The 25,254-nt window shown below is 39.1% G+C and overlaps 1 protein-coding gene and 1 pseudogene across 1 annotated transcript; both read right to left on the bottom strand.

Annotated features, from left to right (window-relative positions):
• Nucleotides 1-1,443: 1,443 nt before the first annotated feature.
• Nucleotides 1,444-2,385, bottom strand: LOC115514704 (putative olfactory receptor 2B8). The gene has a single exon (XM_030316844.1). The coding sequence runs from the start codon at nt 2,383-2,385 to the stop codon at nt 1,444-1,446; it is 942 nt and encodes a 313-aa protein (XP_030172704.1).
• A 20,467-nt stretch (nt 2,386-22,852) lies between these two features.
• Nucleotides 22,853-23,790, bottom strand: LOC115514767 (annotated as a pseudogene).
• Between the last annotated feature and the right edge of the window lie 1,464 nt (nt 23,791-25,254).

Below are 25,254 nucleotides of genomic sequence, written 5' to 3'. Positions count from 1 at the left end.
GTCCCTAAGGTCACCTCAGGGACCCCTTCCCCTGATCCTCTGACCTCCAGTCATTTACCCTCTCTTTTCTGCATTTACACCCAGCCCCCCTTCCCGGTGAACCACGTATCCATGCAAAGTGGTTCCCAGTCTGCACCATCAGATCTCAAACATTCCATAACACCACAAAGTGAAAGAAATCTCACCTGTGCCACAAAACAAGCATCCAAAAAGCAGTCACCTGCAAAGTGGGGAGTTGCCAGGGGTCTGTGACCTGCTCCTGCCTCCTCCGTGAGCCCGGTCAGAGCGGGACTCTGGCCAACAGTAGCTGCGAAACGTGCAGACTAGGAGGTACAGGAGCGTCTCACGGGGGTGACGGCGCTCTGATGACTGATCCAGGAGTGAGTTTAGCAGGACGCAGAGGGCGTGTTCAGAGTGCAGCCACCCTACACCGCACACCCTGCCGTTATGCTAACGTGTGACAGCCCTAAGGCCAGGACAGGGCTACGAAGGTAGGGACGAATGTAACTGAGAATCTCCCTTCCCATCTTTGGGGTCACTGGTGCCACAGGGGAGGGCCTGGGGGGATGGGTTTAAATAGGTGATGGAGATTAAAGAGAGTACATGTGATGATGGACATGTGGAATCACTATATTGTACACCAGAAAGGAATATAACACTGTAGGTTAACTCTAATGGCATTCCATTAATAATTTTAACAATAATTAATAAATAAAACAATAAAAAATTAATAAAACAATAAAAATAAATAATGTTATTCCATTAATAATTTTAACAATAAAAATTTAATTGAAAACTAAAATAATAAAAAGCAATTCTAGAGATAAAATTTTTTTGAAAAACAAAGAATTGTGTTTCAAAATGAAAACAGTATCACAATGGCAACATTACACCATGGCTTGATATCTGAATAGCTCTATCAGGATAGATGTTGGCATGTTTTCTCTTAGCAAAAATTTGTTTTTCCCCACAGTTGTCCTCCTACTTCGCAGAAAAAGATGTGATCCAGTCAGGCCACAGACGTTGTAATAGAGCAGTGATCTGACTGCGAGAAGAAGCAATAGCCTCCAGCAATTCCTAGAATCTGCTGCAATATAAATATTGAATACCGTGTTCTGGTGGTTTTTATTCTTATATTGGTATGCTTTCATGGTGTGTGTGTCACTGTCTTGCAATTAGAAACGGAACAGTGTTCCCAAATGGGGGTGAACTAAGAAAATCATGTGGAACTTTTTACACTATTAATATGCTGCAGATGGTCTAGGTACACTAACTCAGCATCTCTGAAGGCTGCACTGCGTCCATGAACTTAGAGTTTGAACACTCACTTGTATAAAAGAAGAAATTAAGAAAGTTCCCTTGAGAGTTGTCAGGGGAAATGTTGAGGACACAGAAATCATAAAGACTCTGGCATTCAAAGTCTTCCATGAAAGGGTCTTCCCCTCAGTCATCTGGAGTCATAGCCCCTACACACACCTTCCTCATTGCTCCTGTCACATCCTTGTTCCGCAGGGTATATATAAAGGGGTTGACCATAGGGGTGACGATGGTGTAGAAGAGAGAAATGAACTTGCCCTGATCCTGGGAGTAGTTGTTGCTGGGCTGAAGGTAAATGTAGATGCCTGTGCCATAGAACAGGGAGACCACGGTGAGGTGGGATCCACATGTCCCAAAAACTTTCCTCTGCCCCAAAACTGACTTTATTCTTAACATTGCCCTGACAATCTGACCATAGGAGAATGTGATTAATGCCATAGGTATGAGGACAATGATCACACTGACAGAGAAGAGCTCCGACTCATTCACAGTGGTGTCAACACAGGCAAGCTTGAGCAGTGGGGGGATCTCACAAAAGAAGTGATCTATTTTATTTCTCCCACATAGTGGTACAAGGAAGGTGAGCACCGTGTGCAATGAGGAGTTGACAAAACCAATGAACCATGATGCAGAAGCCATCAGAGCACAGAGGTGGGGGTGCATGATCACTGTGTAGTGCAGGGGCATACAGGTGGCTGCGTAGTGGTCAAATGCCATCATCCCTAACAGAATACATTCTGTGCCTCCCAACCCTAGATAGACAAACAGTTGAGCTACACAGACAGTGAAGGAGATAGACTTGTCTGCTCCCCTGAGATGTACCAGCAGCTGAGGAACAGTGCTGGTCGTGTAACACAGGTTCAGAAAGCTTAGGTTGGAGAGGAAAAAGTACGTGGGAGTCTGCAGGTGTGGGTCCAGGAGGGACAACACAATGATGGTTGTGTTTCCCAGCAGGGTGAGCAGATAGAAGATCAGAAGAACCACAAGGAGGACTCGCTCCAGCTGAGGCCGGTCAGAGAAACCCAGCAGGATAAAGCCAGTGAGAGAACTTCCATTTTTCTGGTCCATTCTTTCTTCCTACATGTTTCCTGTCAAGACCAAGCATTTACCAATTTATACAATATCTAAAACAAAAAAAAACTGTTGGTGGGGGTATATTGATCATATAAAAAGACATGGCCAAGACATTTTATCAAAACTATTTGAATAAATGATGTACCCATGAAATTTCCATAGTTTTATCAATTTAGTTCCACATTGTCACAAAAAGTAAATCATTAGTTTTTAAGATAAAAAAAATCAAATAATGGACCTGTGTTTGTATCAGTCATAGGAAATACAGTCTTTCAGTCTTTGCTTACTAGTACTGTAAAATGTACATACATCTCACTAAATGTAAATGGAGTGAATTCTCCAATGAAAAGACTTAGGGTATCAGAATGGATAAGAAAACAAGTCCCATCATATGCTGCTTACAAAGACTCATTTTACATCTAAAGACACCTATGAATTGAAAGGAAGGGGATGGAGAACCACCTATCATGCTACTGGATGTCAAAAGAAAGCTGGGATAGCCATAGTTGTATCAGACAAACTAGATTTTAAAACAAAGACTGTCACAAGGGATGAAAGAAGGGCATTATATTATAATTAAGGGGTCTATCCATCACAAAGACCTAACGATTATAAATATTTATGCCCCCAACATTAGACACCCAAATATATAAATCACTTAATCACAAACAAAAAGAAACTCATTGATAATAATGTCATAATACTAGGGAGCTTCAGTACCCCACTTACAGCAAAGGACAGATCATCTAAACATAACATCAACAAGGAAACAATGGCTTTGAGTGACACACTGGACCAGATGGAGTTAATAGATATGTTCAGAACATTTCATCCTACAGCAGCAGAATATGCATTCTTCTCCAGTGCACATGAATCATTCTCTGGAATTGATCAGATGCTGGGTCACATCAGCCCTCAACAAATACAAAAATATCAAGATCATACCATACATATTTTTGAAGTACAATGCTATGAAACTTGAAACCAACCAGAAGGAAAAATTTGCAAAGACCAAGCATACTTGGGGATTAAAGAACATCCTACTAAAGAATGAAAGGGGTAACCAAGAATTTAAGGAGGAAATTAAAAAGTATATGGTACACAATGAAGGTGAAAACATGACTGTCCAATCCTCTGGGATGCAGCAAGGGTGGTCATAAGAGGGAGTATATAGCAATCTAGGCCTTCCTAAAGAAGGAAGAAAGACCTCAAATACACAACCTAATCTTACACCTAAGCGAGTTGGAAGAAGAACAGAAAATAAAGCCTCAAACCACCAAAAGACAGGAAATAATAAAGATGAAAGCAGAAATCAATGATATCAAAAGAAGAAAACCAGTAGAACAGATCAATGAGATGAGGACCTCGTTATGTGAAAGAATTAATGAAATCAATAAGCCCCTAGACAGACTGAGGGAAAAAAAAAAGGAAAGGACTCAACTAAATCATGAATGAAAGAGGAGAGGTCACAACCAACACAGCATAAATACAAACAATAATAAGAGAATATGATGAGCAATTATACCCCAATAAAATGGGCAATCTGGAAGAAATGGACAAATTCCTAGGAACCTTATCAACTACCAAAACTGAACCAGGAGGAAATAGAAAATGTGAACACACCCATAATCTGTAAAACAATTGAATCAGTAATCAAAAATCTTCCCAAACAAGTCTAGGGTGGGATGGCTTTCCTAGGGAATTCTAGCAAACATTTAAGGAAGAGTTAACACCTACTTTTTTGAAGCTGCCCCAAAAAATAGAAATGGAAGGAAAACTTCCAAACTCATTATATGAGGTAAGCAGTACCTTGATTCCAAAACCAGATAAAGGCCCCACTAAAAAGGAGAATTACAGACCAATTTCCCTAATGAACATGGATGCAAAAATTCTCAAAAATACCAGCAAACTGGATCCAACAATACATTAAAAGAATTCTGCACCACTATCACGTGGGATTTATACCTGGGATGCAGGGCTGGTTCACTGTCCACAAATAAATCAATGTGATACATCACATTAATACAAGAAGGATAAGAACCCTATGATCCTCACAATACATGCAGAAAAAGAAAGTGAGGATAGAAGGAATAGACCTCAAGATCATAGAGGCCATATGCAAAAACCCACAGTTAATATGATCCCCAATGGGGAGAAACTGAGGGCTTTTCCCCTAAGGTCAGGAACACGGTGGGGATGTCCACTCTCTCCACTCTTATTCAGCATAGTGTTGGAAGTCCTAGCCTCAGCAATCAGACAACAAAAAGAAATAAAGGGCATTCAAATAGGCAAGGAGGAAGTCAAGAGTTTACTCATCGCAGATAACATGATAGTCTACATGGAAAACCCAACAGATTCCACCAAAAAACGGCTAGAACTGATACATGAGTTCAGCAAAGTCACAGGATATAAAATCAATGTATGGAAATCGGTCGCATTTCTATACACCAATAATGAAGGAGCAGAAAGAGAAATAAAGAAGTAAATGTTATTTACAATTGCCCCAAACCCCTTAAAATACCTAGGAATAAACCTAGCCAAAGAGGTGAAAGATCTCTATGCTGAAAACTGTAGAAAGCTTATGCACAAAATTGAAGAAGACACAAAGAAATGGAAAAACATTCTAGGTTCCTGGGTAGGAAGAACAAATATCACTAAAATGTCGATACTATCCAAAGAAACCTACACATTTAATGCAATCCCTCTCAAATAACACCAGTATTCCTGACCGAACTAGAACAAACAATTCTAAAATTTGTATAGAACCACAAACACCCTGAATTGCCAAAGTCATGTTGAAAAAAAAAAACCCAAAAGTGGAAGCATCACAATTCTGGACCTTGAGCTGTATTACCAAACTGTATTCAACAAGACAGTATGGCACTGGCATGAATACAAACACATATATCCATGGAACAGAATAGAGAACCCAGAAAGGGACCCACAAACCATTAGGTATGGCCACCTAATCTTTGACAAAGTGGGAAAGAAGATGCAATGGAATAAAGACAGTCTCTTCAGCAAATGGTGTTGGGAAAACTAGACATGCAGAAAAATGAAACTGGACCACTTTCTTACACCGCACACAAAAATGAACTCTAAATGGATGAAAGACCTACGCTTAAGACAGGAAGCCATCAAAATCCTCGAGGAGAAAGCAGGCAAAACCTGTCTGATCTTGGCCACAGCAACTTCTTTCTGGACATGTCTCCAGAGGCAAGGGAAACCAAAGCAAAAATGAACTATTGGGACCTCATCAAGACAAAAAGGTCCTGCACAGCAAAAGAAACAATCAGCAAAACTAAAAGGCAACAGATGGAATGGGAGAAGATATTTGCAAATGACAGATCAGATAAAGAGTTAGTATCCAAAATCTATAAAGAACGTAGGAAACTCAACACTCCAAAATCAAATGATCCAGTGAAGAAACGGGCAGAAGACAGGAATAGACGCTTTTCCAAGGAAGACATCCATATGGCTCAGAGACACATGAAAAGATGCTCAACATCACACATCATCAGGGAAGTACAAATCCAATCCACAATGAGATACATCTCACGACCGTGAGAATGGCTAAAATTAACAACTCAGGCAACAACAGATGTTGGTGACGATGTGGAGGAAGAGGAACTCTTTTGCACCGCTGGAGGAAATGCAAACTGTTTGCAGCCACTCTGGAAAACAATTGGAGATTCCTTGAAAAATTAAAAATAGAATTACCTTATGAGGGCATTTATCCAAATGCTCTCCAAAAGTGCTGATTCCAAGGGGCACATGCACCCCAATGTGTATAGCAGCACTATCGACAATAGCCAGAGTGTAGAGAGAGCCCAAATGTCCACCAACTGATGAATGGATAAAGGAGATGTGGGATATATATATACAATGGAATATTACTCAGAGATCAACAAGAATGAAATCTTGCCATATGCAAGAACACGGATAGAAATAGAGGGCATTATGCTAAGCACAATAAGTTGGTCAAAAAAAAATACTATGATTTCACTCATATGTGGAATTTAAGGAACACAACGGATGAACATAGGAAGGAAAACTAAGATAAAAACAGAGAGGGAGGCAAACCATAAGTGACTTAAAATACAGAGAGCAACCTAAGGGTTGCCGGAATGGGAGGTGGGCAGGGGATGGCTAGATGGCTGATGGGCATAAAGGAGGGGACATGGGATGAGCACTGGGTTATAAGTTATAAGTAGGTGATGAATCATGAAATTCTATTCCTGAAATCAAACTAGAAGACGTACAATTTAGAGGAAATGGGGATGAGGGAAAAGAGGTAGAGCCATCAGAAAGAGGAGCAGAGAGGGAGAGACGTTCTTAGAAATACGTACCTCATGACTCCACACCACTGGATTTGCACACATCTTACGTGTTTTAAAATATAGTACAACAGAATCTCCAAAATGCATTCAGATATAAGGATTTATGACCTAGAATACACTTCTTCGAAGAATTCAGTTACATTCAAAATCTCACTACTAGTTCTGCAAATAAACATTTCGGCAACATTGCCTCTGTAACTAAAGGATTGTATTTGTGAAAGCTACACCAGATTTTTCTTCTTCTTCCTTGTTGTTGCTGTTGCTGTTATGGTAGTAAAACAAGTAAAAATCTATCAGAGAGACCCTGAAAACACCACCGTTGAGTGACAGTGCTTCCCTTTTGACCCACAGATGCTTAAAAATACCAGTTTAATGGGGACATTTTTTTTGTTTTATATGGATCCATTTATTTTTTAATTTTTTATATTGATCCATTTTATTTATTTTATTTTTTTAATTTATTGTCAAATTGGTTTCCATACAACACCCAGTGCTCATCCCAAAAGGCGCCCTCCTCAATACCCATCACCCACCCTCCCCTCCCTCCCACCCCCCATCAGCTCTCAGTTTGTTCTCAGTTTTTAACAGTCTCTTATGCTTTGGCTCTCTCCCACTCTAACCTCTTTTTTTGTTGTTGTTGTTTTTTCCTTCCCCTCCCCCATGGGTTTCTGTTAAATTTCTCAGGATCCACTTAAGAGTGAAAACATATGGTATCTGTCTTTCTCTGTATGGCTTATTTCACTTAGCATAACACTCTCCAGTTCCATCCATGTTGTTACAAAGGGCCATATTTCATTATTTCTCATTGCCACATAGTACTCCATTGTGTATATAAACCACAATTTCTTTATCCATTTAATGGGGACATTTTTAATGCCCCTAAGACTTTTGAAGTCTAGCACAAAATCATTCCTAATACAGTGAATTAAAATGGTATTTGATACAGTCTCAATGTGCAACAACCTCTCACATTGGATGCCTGTTCTCTCACTTATTACTGTCAAATAGTATTCTGTGAGATGTCACTTCAATTATGTTCTTTTTTTGCTGGTAATTAGTATAGAGAATGTCATTTTTTTGTTTTGTATATTCTGTTTATTTTTATTTTACCTAATAACATTTTCTCTCTATATACAACTTGAATATCCCCTAACTCACACCTGGTCAGAAAAGGGAATAGAAACAAACCATGTTTCCATCTCATAAACACACCATAAGAATAAAATAATGAGGGGCTTCTGGGTGGCTCAGTCAGTTAGGCGTCCAACTCTTGATTTGGGCTCAGGTCATGATCTCATAGTTTGTGAGTTTGAGCCCCACATTGGGTTCTGCACACAGTGTGGAGCCTGCTTGGGATTCTGTCTTCCTCTCTCTCTGCCCTTCCCCCAGCCACACACTCTCTCTCAAAAATAAATACATAAACATTACAAAAAGATACATACCTAAAAAGCTTCTGCACAGCAAAGGAAACAACCAACAAAACTAAAAGGCAACCAACGGAATGGGAAAAGATAGTTGCAAATGACATATCGGACAAAGGGCTAGTATCCAAAATCTATAAAGAGCTCACCAAACTCCACACCCGAAAAACAAATAACCCAGTGAAGAAAGGGGCAGAAAACATGAATAGACACTTCTCTAAAGAAGACATCTGGATGGCCAACAGGCACATGAAAAGATGCTCAATGTCACTCCTCATCATGGAAATACAAATCAAAACCACACTCGTATCACCTCACACCAGTCAGAGCGGCTAAAATGAACAAATCAAGAGACTATAGATGCTGGAGAGTATGTGGAGAAATGGGAACCCTCTTGCACTGTTGGTGGGAATGCAAACTGGTGAAGCCACTCTGGAAAACAGTGTGGAGGTTCCTCACAAAATTAAAAATAGACCTACCCTATGACCCAGCAGTAGCACTGCTAGGAATTTGCCCAAGGGATACAGGAGTACTGATGCATAGGGGCACTTGTACCCCAATGTTTATGGCAGCACTCTCAACAATAGCCAAATTATGGAAAGAGCCTAAATGTTCATCAGCTGATGAATGGATAAAGAAATCGTGGTTTACATACACAATGGAATACTATGTGGCAATGAGAAAGAATGAAATATGGCCTTTTGTAGCAACATGGATGGAAGCGGAGAGTGTTATACTAAGTGAAATAAGTCATACAAAGAAGGACAGATACCATATGTTTTCACTCTTATGTGGATCCTGAGAAACTTAACAGAAGTCTATGGGGGAGGGGAAGAAAAAAAAAGAAGTTAGAGAGGGAGAGAGCCAAAGCATAAGAGACTCTTAAAAACTGAGAATCAACTGAGGGCTGATGGGGGGTGGGAGGGAGGAGAGGGTGGGTGATGGGTGTTGAGGAGGGCACCTTTTGGGATGAGCACTGGGTGTTGTATGGAAACCAATTTGACAATAAATTTCATTAAAAAACTAAATAAATAAAAATAAAAACATATGAGAGCATATTTACCAAGTAACTCATGCTGGCTGTAATATATTATTGCTAAAGTGAAAAAAAAAGAATGCATTCACTTGCTTAATATTAAATGTAAATATGTAAATACGTTCTTCATTTAATTTCATTCATAACCAATTTTATGGAATCACAGAGCTAATAATTAGGCACATTCTAATCTTTAGTGTGAATATAAATGAGGGCCACCAAATTCTACCAAACTTCAAATGTGGCTGGGGGAGAAAAACCTCAAATCCTTTGAAACACTGTACAGTTTACAGCCATTGGTTTTAATGGTGTCCTCAAATAATTTAAAATATTATCTTGTTGTTAATAAAATGTACATGGTTTATTTAAATTAAACTAGTCTTTGTATTTAAGTTCAAATTGATTATGAGTTCATCAGGAGACTTACAAATAATCAATAAGAAAAATGGAGGGACGTTGATGGGTACTTTGCTGCTGTTTCTCAAAGATCCGTAACTTCCAGTTTCCTTTAGCATATTCTGCCTAAGGGTATAAACTATCTCCTTCTAAAAAGATTCTTGGGGGGCGCCTGGGTGGCGCAGTCGGTTAAGCGTCCGACTTCAGCCAGGTCACGATCTCGCGGTCCGTGAGTTCGAGCCCCGCGTCAGGCTCTGGGCTGATGGCTCAGAGCCTGGAGCCTGTTTCCCATTCTGTGTCTCCCTCTCTTTCTGCCCCTCCCCCGTTCATGCTCTGTCTCTCTCTGTCCCAAAATAAATAAACGTTGAAAAAAAAAAATTAAAAAATAAATAAATAAATAAAAAATAAAAAGATTCTTAGACTTGGATTTTCTCAGTTATTCACATTCCAGGAGGATCCCATCCTGGTAGTTATGTGGAGAACTGACACTCTGGGCATCCTGAGGAGGGAAAGAATTACAACCCTGCTATTGTGCTTTTCTTCTCAGGCCTCACTCAAGAGGAAGAAAAGTCCCAAATACACAATCTGACCTTGTACCTAAAGAAGCTAGACAAAGAACAGCATAAAACCTAAGGCCAGGAGCCAAATGGTAGAACGGCATGGAAGGTTTTTTTGGCATCTCGCGTCTCTGAAATGCAGCCAGATCAACATTAAATCAACTACACACCTGAAAAACTGATTTGAGGATTAACACAACAATCTGCACCACCTGAACCACAGAACTTGGCAGGTACACAACGCAGAGAGGTGAACTGGGAAGAAAGAAGCTGCGAAGGGCAGGGAGCCATTTTTGCGTGTGGAGAGAGGACGAGTTGAGGGCAGAGTACAGGAAAAACACCCCCCAAAGCAGCTGGAGAGAAAGTGGAAACAGCTGAGCAACTGAACTAAAAAGGGAGAAAGGAGAAAGGAGACGTTTAAATTCCATTAAGACTCTATAAACACGGTGGGGCACAGAGTCTGCAACGCCACAGCTCGATACCTGGAGGTGCTCTGGTGGGAAGGGCGAATCCCCAGGAGCAGAGTCGGGTCTGAGCCACATGGGGAGAAGCAGTCCCCCAGCTGGAAGGACATTCGGTAGAGGCTGTGCAGCCACCCGGTCCCAGTGGACCCTGGGAGAACAACCACATTTGCTGGTACTAGAACAAGGTCCTTAAGGGTGAAGCCTGGCGCCGGATGTGTGTTGTGATCTTTCATAATCCCTGAAACGCTGCTGCTACACAATCGCGGGAACATCTTCTGGGGTGGGCTGGCACCCAGAGGCAGTCTCTGGGCATTGGCAGCAGCGCGGTCTCACAAACATTCTTGGGGGTGGGCCAGCACCCGACCATTGCTCAGCAAGCCCCTCCCAGAGAGGATCTGAGCAGGTCAAGATAAAACTCAAGAGGGAGGTGTCACCTGGCAGCCTGACAGCTTGTTCACGGACAGTGTAGAAGCCGGGAGTGGATGGAAGCCGGAGACAAAGGACGGGTGTGTGAGTGCTGATCCTGGAGAGCAGAGTTCCGATACCAGAGGCTGGGTAGCTGGGTGATGCCATTTTCACCCCTCCCATGCATACGCGTACGTACCTGCAGGTGCCAGAAGAGTCCACCCCAGTCAGCTAAGTAGCACCATCTAGTGGAGAACAGAGCCATTACAATAAACCCCATCCAATTTGAGCAACCTCCCTCTTCAGGAACACAAATATCTCTGCCAGCTTAGTTTATGGACTATAAATTACTTCATAGTCTGACTTCTAGGGGAAAACAATATAATTTCAATCGTATTTCAGTCTATTGGCTGGCCCATCTATTCAATTTTTCTTCCTTTTTTTTCTCTTTTTGATTTCTTTTTCTTGAACACAGAAACAGAAAATTTTATTTTTATTTTGAAGTTTTATTAAAAATATTTTACTTAGCTTTTTCTACTATATTTTGTACATTTTTGTAAATTTTTCAAATTCTATTTTACTTCCATCATTTCATTGTTATTCTATTTCATTGTATTCATTTTTTCAAATTTTCAAATGTTTTTCCTTTTTCTTCCTTCCCCTTTTTCTCCAATCTATCAAGCTCCTTTCAACAACCAGACCAAAACACACATAGGATCTAGCATCATTATTGGATTTTTGTGTCTGTGTGTGTTGTTTTTAATTTTTAATTTTAATTTTAATTTTTCTTTACCTTACTATTTCCTTTTCTCCCTTCAAAATGACAGGGGGGGGATGAATTCACCCCAAGTGAAAGAGCAGGAAGAAGAAACGACAGCCAGGAACTTAATCAACACAGGTACAAGCAAGATGTGTGAACCACAATTTAGAATCACAATAGTAAGAATACTAGCTAGGGTTGAAAACAGATTAGAATCCCTCTCTGCATAGGTAAAAGACGTAAAAGCTAGTCAGGATGAAATCAAAAATGCTCTAACTGAGCTGCAGTCTTGAATAGATGCCAAGGCAGTAAGGATGGATTAGTCAGACCAGAGTATCACCAATATAGAGGACAAACTTATGGAGAATAATGAAGCAGAAAAAAGAGGAAGATTATGGCAAAAGAGCACAATTTAAGAATTATAAAATCAGTGACTCATTAAAAGGAACATCAAAATCATAGGGGTCCCAGAAATGAAGGAGAGAAAAAAAAATGGGTAGAAGGGTTATGTGATAACCCTTCCCCAAATCATAGCAGAAAACTTTCCTAACCTGAGGAAAGACACAGTCACCAAAATCCAGGAAGCACAGAGGACTCCTATTAGATGCAACAAAAACCGAGCATCAACAAGGCATATCATAGTCAAGTTCACAAAATACCAGGCAAGGAGAGAATCATGAAAGCAGCAAGGGAAATAAAAAAGTCCTTAACCTGCAAGGGAACACAGATCATGTTTGCAGAAGACGGATCCACAGAAACTTGACAGGCCAGAAATGAGTGGCAGGATATATTCAGTGTGCTGAATCAGAAAAATATGCAGCCAAGAATTCTTTATCCAGCAAGGCTGTCATTCAAAATAGAAGGAGAGATAAAAAGTTTCCCAGACAAACAAAAATTAAGGAATTCATGATCACTAAACCAGCCCTGCAAGAAACTTTCAGGGGGACTCTCTGAGGGGAGAAAAGATGGAGGGGGTGGGAGGCCAAAAGCAACAAAGACTAGAAAGTACCAGAGAACACCACCATAAACTCCAACTCTACAAGCAACATAATGACAATAAATTCTTACCTTTCAGTACTCACTCTAAATGTCAATGGACTAAATGCTTCAATCAAAAGACAGAGGGAAACATTATGGATAAGAAAACAAGATCCATCTGTATGCTGTTTACAAGAGACCCACTTTAGACCTAAAGACACATTCAGATTAAAGGTAAGGGGATGGAGAACCATCTATCATGCTAATGGTCAACAAAAGAAAGCTGGAGTAACCATACTTACATCAAACAATCTATACATTAAAATAAAGACTGTAACAAAAAATGAAGTAGGACATATATCATAATTAAGGGGTCTATCCACCAAGAAGACTTAACAATTGTAAATAGTTATGCTCCAAATATGATAGCACCCAAAAATATATATCAGTTAATCACAAACATAAAGAAACTCATTGATAATAATAACATAATAGTAGGGGACTTCAACACCCCTCTTACAACAATGGACAGATCATATAAACAGAAAATCAACAAGAAAACAATAGCTTTGAATGACACATTGGAAGAGATGGACTAGAGAGATATATCCAGAACATTTCATCCTAAAGCAGTGGAATATATATTCTTCTCTAGTGCACATGGAAAGCTCTCCAGAATAGATCACATACTAAAACACAAATCAGTCATCAACTAGTACGAAAGATCAAGATCATACCGTGTGTATTTTCAGACCACAACACTGTGAAACTTGAAATCAACCATAAGAACAAATTTGGAAAGATAACAAACACTTAGAGACTAAAGAACATCCTACTAAAGAATGAATGGGCTAACCAAGAAGTTAAAGAGGAAATTAACAAGTACACGGAAAACAATGAAAATGATAACACCACAGCTCAAAACCTCTGGAACACAGAAAGGCAGACATAAGAGGGAAGTATATAGGAAACAAGGCCTTCCTAAAGAAGGAAGACAGGTCTCAGATACACAACCTAATCTTACACATTAAAGAGCTGGAAAAAGAACAGAAACCCTAAACCAGCAGAAGAAGGGAAATAATAAAGATTAGAGCAGAACAGATACTATGAAACCAAAAGAAAAAAAACCATAGAACAGATCAATGACACCAGAAGTTGGTTCTTTGAAAGAATTAACAAAATTGATCAACCTATAGCCAGTTTGATCAAGAAGAAAAAGGAAATGACCCAAACAAAGTCAAGAATGAAAGAGGAGAGATCACAACCAACACAACAGAAATAAAAACAATAATAAGAGAATATTATGAACAATTATATGCCAATAAAATGGGCAATCTAGAAGTAGTGGACAAATTCCTACAAACATATAAACCACCAAAACTGACACAGGAAGAAACAGAAAATTTGAACAGACACATAACCAGTAAAGTAATCAAATTATTAATCAAAAACTCCCCAAAAAACAAGAGTCCAGGGCCAGATGGCTTTCCAGGAGAATTATACCAAATATTTAAGGAAGAGTTAACACCTATTCTCTTGAAACTGTACCAAAAAATAGAAATTGAAGGAAAACGTCCAAACTCTTTCTATGAAGCCAGCATTACCCTAATTCCACAACCAGACAAAGACCCCACTAAAAAGGACAAGTACAGACAAATTTCCCTGATGAACATGGACGCAAAAATCCTCAACAAGATAGGAGCCAAGTGGATCCAACAATACATTAAAAAAATTATTCACCACGACCAAGTGGGATTTATACCTGGGATGCAGGCTAGTTCAATATCCACAAAACAATCAGTGTGATTCATCACATCAATAAAAGAAAGGACAAGAACCATATGATCCTCTCAATGGATGCCAAGCGAGCATTTGACAAAATACAGCATCCTTTCTTGACAAAAACCCTCAAGAAAGTAGGGATAGAAGGAGCATACCTTGAGATCATAAAAGCCATATATGAAGGACCCAATGCTAATATCCTCAATGGGGGAAAACTGAGAGCTTTCTCCCTAAGGGCAGGAACAAGATAGAGATGTCCACTCTCACCACTGTTATTCAACAGAGTATTGGAAGTCTTAGCCTCAGCAATCAGACAACACAAAGAAATAAAAGGCATCCAAACTGGCCAGACAGAGATCAAACTTTCACTCTTTGCAGGTGACATGATACTTTATATGGAAAACCCAAAAGATTCCACCAAAAAACTGCTACAACTGACCCACGAATTCAGCAAAGTTGCAGGATATAAAATCAATGCACAGAAATCGGTTGCATTCCTATACACCATCAATGAAGCGACAGAAAGAGAAATCAAGGAATCGATCCCATATACAATTGCACCAAAAACCTAAAATACCTAGGAATAAACCTAACCAAAGAGGTGAAAAATCCATATGCTGAAAACTATGGAAAGATTATGAAAGAAATTCAAGAAGATACCAAAAAATGGAAAAATATTCCATACTCCTGGATAAGAAGAAAAAATATTGCTAAAATGTCAATACTACCCAAAGCTATCTATATATTCGATGCAATACCTATAAAAATAACAACAGCATTCTTCACAGAGCTAGAAAAAACAATTCTAAAATTTGTATGGAACCAGAAAAGACCCCGAATAGCCAAAGCAATCTTGAAAAGAAAACCAAAACTGGAGGCATCACAATCCCAGACTTCAAGCTGATTACAAAGCTTTAATTTTCAAGACAGTACGGTACTGGCACAAAACAGACACTCAGATCAATGGATCAGAATAAAGAACCCAGAAATGGACCCAAATGTATGGCCAACTAATGTTTTGACAAAGCAGGAAAGAATATCCAATGGAATAAAGACAGTCTCTTCAGCAAGTGGTGCTGGGAAAACTGGACAGCAACATGCAGAAAATGAACCTGGACCACTTCTTTACACCACACAAAAATAAACTCAAATGGAGGAAAGTCCTAAAGTGTAAGAACGGAAGCCAGCAAAATCCTAGAGGGAAAGCAGTAAAAACCTCCGTGACCTTGGCACAGCAAATTCTTACCCAAACACATCTCTGTAGGCTGGGAAACAAAAACAAAAAATGAACTACTGGGACCTCATCAAATAAAAAACCTTCTGCGCAGCGAAGGAACAATCAGCAAAACTAAAAGGCAACCAAGGGAATGGAGGAAGAACACGACATATCAGATAAAGGTTAGTATCCAAAGTTCTGTAAAGAACTTATCAAAACTCACACCCCAAAAAACAAATAATACAGTGAAGAAATGAGCAACAGACATGAATAGACACTTCTTCAAAGAAGACATCCAGATGGTCAATTGACACATTAGAAAATATTCAACAACACTCATCATCAGGGAGATACAAATCAAAACCACAATGAGATACCACCTCACGCCTGTCAGAATGGTTAACATTAACAACTCAGGCAACGACAGATGTTAGCAAGGATGTGGAGAAAGGGGATCTCTGTTGCATTGCTGGTGGGAATGCAAACTGGTGCAGCCACTCTGGAAAACAGTATGGAGGTTCTTCAAAAAATTTAAATTGAACTACCCTATGACCCAGCAATTGCTCTATTAGGTATTTACCCAAGGCATACAGGTATGCTGTTTCAAAGGGACACATGCACCCCAATGTTCATAGCAGAGCTATCAACAATAGCCAAAGTATGGAAAGAGTCCAAATGTCCATCGATGGAAGAATGGATAAAGAAGATGTGGTGTGTGTGTATGTATGTATACACACACACACACACACACAATGGAGTACTACTCAGCCATCAAAAAGAATGAAATTTTGCCATTTACACCTATGTGGATGCAACTAGAGGGTATTATTCTAAGTGAAATTAGTCAGTCAGTGAAACACGAATATCATATAATTTCACTCATATGAGTACTTTAAGATACAAAACAGATGAACATAAGGGAAAGGAAGCAAAAATAATATAAAAACAGGGAGGGGGACAAAACATAAGAGACACTTAAATATGGAGAACAAACAGAGGGTTACTAGAGGATTTCAGGAGGGGGATGGGCTAAATGGGTAAGGGGCATTAAGGAATCGACTCGTGAAATCATTGTTGCACTATAGGATAACTAACTTGAATGTAAATTAATATATATTTAAAAATAAAAATGTTAAAATTTAAAAAAGCCTAAGGCCAGCAGAAGGGAAATAATAAAGATTAGAGCAGAAATAAATGATATCGAAAGAAACAAACAAAACACAGTAGACCAGCTCACTGAAACTAAGAGATGGTTCTTTGGAAGAATAAACAAAATTGATAAACCTCAAGCCAGACTTATCAAAAAGAAGACAGAGGAACCAATAAATAAATCATGAATTAAAGAGTAGTGATCACAATCAACTTTGTTGAAATAACAAACAATTACAAGAGAATACTATGAAAAACTATATGCCAGTAAACTGGCCATCTGGAAGATACTGACAAATTTCTAGAAACTCACAAACTACCAACAGAAACGGGAACACATAGAAAATTTTAACAGACCATAACCAGCAAAGAAATGGAATTCGTAATCACAAATCTCCCAACAACAAGAGTCCTGGGTCAGATGGCCTCCCAGGGGAATTCTACCAGACATTTAAGGAACAGTTAATACCTATTCTTCTCAAACTATTGCAAAAAACAGAAATCCGAAGGAGGGCTTCCAATCTCATCCCATGAAGCCAGAATTACCTTGATTCCAAAAGCAAAGAACCCTCTGCCCCCTAAGAAGGAGAATAACAGGTCAGTATCCCTGATGACCTGGATGCAAAAATTCTCAACCAGATAGATATAGCAAACTGAATTCAACAGTAAATTAAAGGAATTATTCACCAAGATCAAGTGTGATTTATTCCTGGGCTGCAGGGCTGGTTCACTATTTGCATAGCCATCCACTATGCACATGTCAATCAACATGATATACTACACTAATCAAAGAAAGGATAGGAACCATATGATCCCATCAACCAATGCAGAAAACACATTTGACAAAATACAGCATCCATCCTTTTTTTGATGGGGGATGAGGAAAACTATATTTATTTTGTTTACTTTTACATGTAAATTTTAATTCCAGTAATTAACATACAGTGTAGTATGACTTTCAGGTATACAAGATTACTATTCAACAATTCTATACATTACTCAGTGTTCCTCATGGTAAGTGTACTCAATCCCCTTCACCTATTTCACCCTCCCCCCACCCACCTACCCCTTGGTAACTATCAGTTTATTCTTAATATTTAAGAGTCGGGTTTCTTTTGATTTGCCTCTTTTTATTTTGTTCTTTTGTTTTGTTTATTAAATTCCACATATGAGTGAAACAAATATTATATGTTTTTCTCTGTCTTTATTTCACTTAGCTTTATACTTCCTACATGCATCCACATTTTTTTAATTTAAATTTTAGTAAGTGAACATACAGTGCAATATTGGTTTCAGTAATAGAATTTAGTGATTCATCACTTTCATACAACACCCAGTGCTCATCACAAGTGCCCTCCTTAGTACCCATCACCCATCTAGCCCATCTCCCACCCAACTCCCTCCACCAACCCTCAGTTTGTTCCCTATCATTAAGAGTGTCTTGTGATTTATTTCCCGTCTTCTCTCTCCCAACACTTCCCATATGTTCATCTGTTTTGTGTCTTAAATTCCACATATGAGTAATATCATATGGTATTTGTCTTTCTCTGATTGACTTATTTCACTTAGCAGAATACATTCTAGCTCTATCCACATCATTGCAAATGGCAAGATTTTACTCTTTTTTGATGGCTGACTAATATTCCATGGCATATATATATATATATATATATATATATATATATGCATGCCCACATCTTCTGTTTAATATAATCTATTGTCAAGTTGGCTAATATACTGTGTGTAGTGTGCTCTTGATATGGGGGATAGATTCCCGTGATTCATCACTTACCCACTGCTTATCCCACAAGTGCCCTCCTCAATGCCCATCACCAATTTTCCTCTCTCCCCCAACCATCCCCCCCATTACCCTCAGTTTGTTCTCTGTATTTAAGAGTCTCTTACAGTTTGCCTCCATATCTCTCTATTTGTACCTCTATTTTCCCATTCCCTTCCCCCGTGGTCTTCTGTTAAGTTTCTCAACTTCCACATAGGAGTGAAAACATATATCTTTCTCTGACTGACTTATTTCACTTAGGATAATACACTCCAGTTCCATCCACATTGCGGCAAATGTCAGGATTTCATTCTTTCTCATTGCCAAGTAGTATTCCATTGTATATATACACCATATCTTCTTTATCCATTCCTCAGTTGATGGACATTTAGGCTCTTTCCATTGTTTACCTATTGTTGAAAGCACCAGCATCCATTCTTAATAAAAACCATCAACCACATAGGAATACATGGGACATACCTCAACATTATGAAGGCCATATATGAAAGACCCACAGCTAATATCATCCTTTATGGGTAAACTGAGAGCCTTTCTTCTACAGACAGGAATAAGACAAGGATACTCAGTCCCACCATTACGAGTTAACACAGGACAGGAACTTTTAGCCTCAGCAACATACAACAAAAAGAAATAAAGGGTATACAGATAGCAAGGGAGGAGTCAAACGTTCACTATTTGCAGATGACATGATATTCTACGTAGAAACCTGAAAAACACTCCAACAAAAGCTAGTGGAACTAATCCTGAATTCAGGAAGGTCACAGCATAGAAAATCAACATACAAGAATCTGTTGCATTTCTACACACCAATAAGGAAGTAGCAGAAAAAGAAATCAAGGAATGGATCCCATTTACAATTGCACCAAAAACCATAAGATAACCTAGGAATAAACCTAACTAAAGAGGTAAAAGATCTGTACCCTGAAAACTATAGAACACTTACGAAAGAAATGAAAGAAAGACACAAAGAAAGGGAACAACGTTTCATGCTCATAGATTGGAAGAACAAATATTGTTAAATATCCACACCACCAAAAGCAACATACACATTTAATGCAACCCCTATAAATATATCACCAGCATTTTTCACAGAGCTAGAACAATCCTAAAATTGCTATGGAACCATAAAGACTCAGATGTGTCAAAGCAATCCTGAGAGAGAAAAGCGAAGCTGGAGGTATCATGATTATAGACTCAAGCTATATTACAAAGTTCTAGTCGGGAGTACAGTAGGGTACTGCCATAATGAACAGAAATGTAGATCAATGGAAACAAAACAGAAACCAGAAATGGACCCATAAGTGTATGGCCAACTAATATTGACAAAGCAGGAAAGAATATCCAATGGAAAAAAGACATTCTCTTCAACAAATGGTGTTGGGAAAACTGGACAGTGACAAGCAGAAGAATGACCCTGGACCACTTTCTTACACCATGCTAAAAAATAAACTCAAAATGGATGAAACACCAAAATGTAAGACAGGGACCATCAAAATCCTAGAGGGGAACACACACAGCAACCCCTTTGAACTCGACTGGAACAACTTCTTACTAGACATGTCTCTGGAGTCAAGGGAAACAAAAGCAAAATGAACTATTGGGGCCTCATCAAGATAAAACGCTTCTGCACAGCAAAGGAAACAATCAACAAAATTAAAAAGCTTCTGAAAACTGGAAGGGATATTTTCACATGACATATCAGATAAAGGGATAGTATACAAAATCTCTAAAGAACTTATCAAACTCAAATAATAAACCCAAGAAACAAATAATCCAGAGAAGAAATTGGCAGAAGACCTGAATAGACACCTTTCCAAAGAAGACAATCAGATGACTAATAGACACATGAAAAGATGCTCAACATCTCATCAAGGAAATACAAATCCAAACCACAATGAGATACCACCTCACCCCTGTCAGAATGGCTAAAGTGAACAACTCAGAAAACAACAGTTGTTGACAAGAATGGGGAGAAAGGCGACCCTGTTACACTACTGGTGGGAATACAAACTGGTGCAGCCACTCAAAAACAGTATGTAGGTTCCTCAAAAAAATTAAAAATAGACCTTATGTCCCAGCCATTGCATTACTAGGTATGTATCCAAAAGATACAAAAATGCTGATTCGAGGGGGACACATGCACCCCAATGTTTATATGGCAGCATTATCAACAATAACCAAGTTATTGAAGAAGATAAAAAGAAATGGAAAAACATTCCATGCTCATGGATTGGAAGGATAAATATTGTTAAAATGTCAATACTACCTAAAGCAATCTACACATTCAGCGCAATCCCAATCACAATTGCAACAGCATTTTCCTCAAAACTAGAGCAAACAATCCTAAAATTTGTTTGGAACCACAAAAAATGTACTGTTCATGACAATAATATGTACAAAAACTCAGATCCATAACACAAAACATATTTATATGCAAACTGAGCTTTAATTAAGATCTAAAGGCTACAATGTCACATTCACTTGTTATGAGATGTTTATATTTATTATTCATCATTCAGAATTGTATGTTATTTCATAATGCGATGGCTATATGTAAAGCTTAGACATATTGAGATTTTTAATACTTAATATACATTTTATTCATTCCTTAAATTTTCTCCTGGTGAATCTAAACAAGCACCATAGAACATGGGATTTCCTGGAAAATGGAGGTCATTTTTCATATTTTGATAATATATCCCTGCATTCAAATTGTATGGAATCTTTGGCAGATGTGAGATCCAAAAGCCTTAATCACTACATGCCTGGATCAAACAATTTGTAAATTGGTATGAAGAAAGGATCTAAATATATTTTACCTTTGAAACATTTGCTGCATTACTGTAGGTTTAAAAAAAAGTAGAATATAAAAAGTACTTTTGTCATTCGATGTGTTCAAAACTCATTTTTTTAATGTTTATTCATTTTTGAGAGAGAGAGATCATATGAGCAGGGGAGGGAGACACAGAATCTGAAGCAGGCTATAGGCTGAGCTGACAGAACAAAGCCCAAGCAGGGCTTGAACCCACAAACCATGAGATAATGACCTGAACAGAAGTCAGACACCCGACCGACTGAGCCACTCAGGTGCCCATTCAAAAGTCATTTTTAATGAATGAGGTGGCTCATCATAAATTCAAGGGAGGTGCACACCTCACATTGCACAGCATTACACACATTACACATAAGCATCACCTGCTGTATTGCTACCTGATGCTCCCAATGTCCCTGGGATGAGTGCATCATGCCATCGCCCCCTATGACATGAAGTCTATGTAAAATTACTGTCACACAGGTACGGTCACACTGGGGCCTAATATCTGAATGACTGTGTCAAGATTGGTGTTCCCAGGATTTTCTCTGACCTAAATTTCATCTATCCCGTGGTTCCCCACCAATTCTGTCAAGAAGCTGTGATACAGTCAACTTACAGCCTTCTAACAGAGCCATGATCAAATGCAAGAATAAGTGATATGCCTCCGGAAATTGCTAGAATGTGCTAAAATGTTAATATTTCTTACACTGTTTTTGTGGTTCCTATTCTTATTTTGACTACGCCTTTTATGCTATGGACCTAAATGTCTTTGCCAATTAGAATAGTACACCCAAAAGGGGAAGAAATAAGAAAAACCTGTGCAGGTTTTTAAAATATTAATATGATGGAGATGCACTGGGACACTAAATCAGCCTCTCTGGAGGTTGCAATGAATCCGTGAGCTTGGATTTTGAACATTCATTGCATAAAAGAATGAGGTAAGGGGGAAACTGGGTTAGCTCAATTTGTTCAGCATTCAACACTTGATTTTGGCTCTGATCATGATCTCACACTTCGTGAGTTTAAGCCCTGCATCAGGTTTTCTACTAACAATGCAGACCCTGACTAGGATTCTCTCTCTTTCTCTCCCTCTGTCTCTGTTCCTCCTCTACTCTCTCTTCCTCCCTCCCTCTCTCTCTTTCTCTCTCTCTATCTCTTTCTCTCTCTCAATAAATAAACTTTTTTAAAAAAAGTTTTAAAACAGAAAATGTTACTTAAAAAGAAGAATGAGGTAAGGAAATTCCCTTGAGAGTTGTCAGGGGAAATGTTGGACGACACGTAAAGGACACACAATCTTAAAGCCTCTGACATTCAAAGTGTTCCATCAAAGAGTCTTCACCCCAGTCATCTGGAGTCATAGTCCCAACAGAACACCTTCTTCATTGCACCCGTCACATCTTTGTTCCGCAGGGTATATATGAAGGGGTTGACTGTGGGGGTGACAATGGTGTAGAAGAGAGAAATGAACTTGCCCTGATCCTGGGAGTGGTTGTTGCTGGGCTGCAGGTAAGCATAGATGGCCGTGCCATAGAACAGGGAGACCACGGTGAGGTGGGACCCACATGTCCCAAACACTTTCCTCTGTCCTGCGGCTGACTTTATTCCTAACACTGCTCTGATGATCTGACCATAGGAGAATGTGATTAATGCCACAGGTATGAAAAGAAAGACCATACTGAAAATAAGATCTCAGACTCATACACAGTGGTGTCAACACAGGCAAGCTTGAGCAATGGGGGAACCTCACAAAAGAAGTGGTCTATTTTATTCTTCCCACAAAGTGGTACAAGAAAAATGAGCACCGTCTGCAATGAGGAGTAGGCAAAACCCGTGAACCATGATGCAGAGGCCATCAGGGCACAGAGACGGGGGTGCATGATCACTGTGTAGTGCAGGGGCCTGCAGACGGCTGCATAGCGGTCAAATGCCATCACCCCTAACAGAATGCATTCTGTGCATCCCAACCCTAGAGCAATGAACAGCTGAGCTACACAGCCAGCGAAGGAGATAGACTTGTCTGCTCCCCTGAGATGAACGAGCAGTTGAGGAATAGTGCTGGTCGTGTAACACAGGTCCAGAAAGCTTAGGTTGGACAGGAAAAAGTACATGGGAGTCTGCAGGTGTGGGTCCAGGCGGGACAACGCAATGATGGTTGTGTTTCCCAGCAGGGTGAGCAGATAGAAGATCAGAAGAACCACAAAGAGGACTCGCTCCAGCTGAGGCCGGTCAGAGAAACCCAGCAGGATAAAGCCAGTGAAAGAACTTCCATTTTTCTGGTCCATTCTTTCTTACCACATGTTTCCTGTCAACAGCAAGTATTTAGCAATTTTTAAAAGCAATCTTCAAAGCAATAAAATGTTGGCAGGATGTGAATTTAGCATGTTATAAGACAGGGCATGGCATTGTACAAGTAACTCTTTGAATAAATCATGAACTCATGAAATTGTCATAGGTCATACCAATTAATTCTATATTGTCACAAAAGAAAATTATAATATTTAATGTAAGAAAAATCAAATAATTGACCTGTGTCTGCATCAGTCATAGGTACAAAATGTATTTCATTCTCAGCCTAGTAGGCTGAAAGTACTATAAAATATGTGTGTGCACCCCCATATTTATAGCAGCACTATCAACAATAGCCAAAGTATGGAAAGAGCCCATATGTCCACCAATGGATGAATGGATAAAGAATTGTGTATATATATATACACAATGGAGTATTACTCAGCAATCAAAAAAAAAAGAAATCATGCCATTTGCAACTATGTGGATGGAACTGGGGGGTATTATGCTAAATGAACTTAGAGAAAGACAAAAATCATATGACTTCACTCATATGAGAACTTTAAGAGACAAAACAGATGAACATAAGGGAAGGGAAGCAAAAATAATATAAAAACAGGGAGGGGGACAAAACATAAGAGACTCTTAAATACAGAGAACAAACAGGGTTGCTGGAGGGATTGTGGGAGGGGGAAGGGCTAAATGGGTAAGGGGCTTAAGAAATCTACTCCTGAAATCACTGTTGCACTATATGCTAACTAATTTGGATATAAATTCAAAAAAATAAAAAAGAGAATTTAAAATCAATAAAATAAATTAAATAAAATAAAAATATGTGTGCATTTCAGAGAAAATGGGGATAAGGGAAAAGAGGGAGGGAAATCAGAAAGAATAGGAAATTGATGCACACAGAGTGATAGTCAGCATTTTAAAAATTTTTTCTAATGTTTATTTATCTTTGAGAGAGAGACAAAGGCAGAGTGCAAGTGGGGACATGGGGGAGAGAAGAAGACACAGAACTGAACCAGGCTCCAGGCTCCTAGCTGTCAGCACAGAGCCCAACATGGAGCTTGAACTCACAAACAGTGAGATCTTGACCACAGCCGAAGTCAGACCCTTCACCGACTGAGCCACCCAGGCACCCCAGATTCATTATTTTTCATATGTATCTCATAATTGCACACAACTGGAATACACACACCACACATGGCACAGGTCATGATACAACATGATCTCGAAAATAAATTCAGTTATACGAATCTATGCCCTGGAATATATTTCTACAAAGAATTCAGTTACATTCAACACATTGCTACTAGTTCTGCCTACAAACAAATATCAGGTTTCTGTGTGTGTGTGTGGAAGTAAAACAAATACTCAATGAGAGAAAACCTGACAACAACACCATTCAAACAGTGCTCAACGTTAACCCCAAAGATGCTTAAAATTACCATGCCAAT

The sequence above is a fragment of the Lynx canadensis genome, chromosome B2, assembly GCF_007474595.2.
Source record: "Lynx canadensis isolate LIC74 chromosome B2, mLynCan4.pri.v2, whole genome shotgun sequence".
Lineage (NCBI taxonomy): Eukaryota > Metazoa > Chordata > Mammalia > Carnivora > Felidae > Lynx > Lynx canadensis.
Note: the sequence above shows the minus strand (reverse complement) of the source record. Positions and strands in the feature narration are given on the sequence as shown.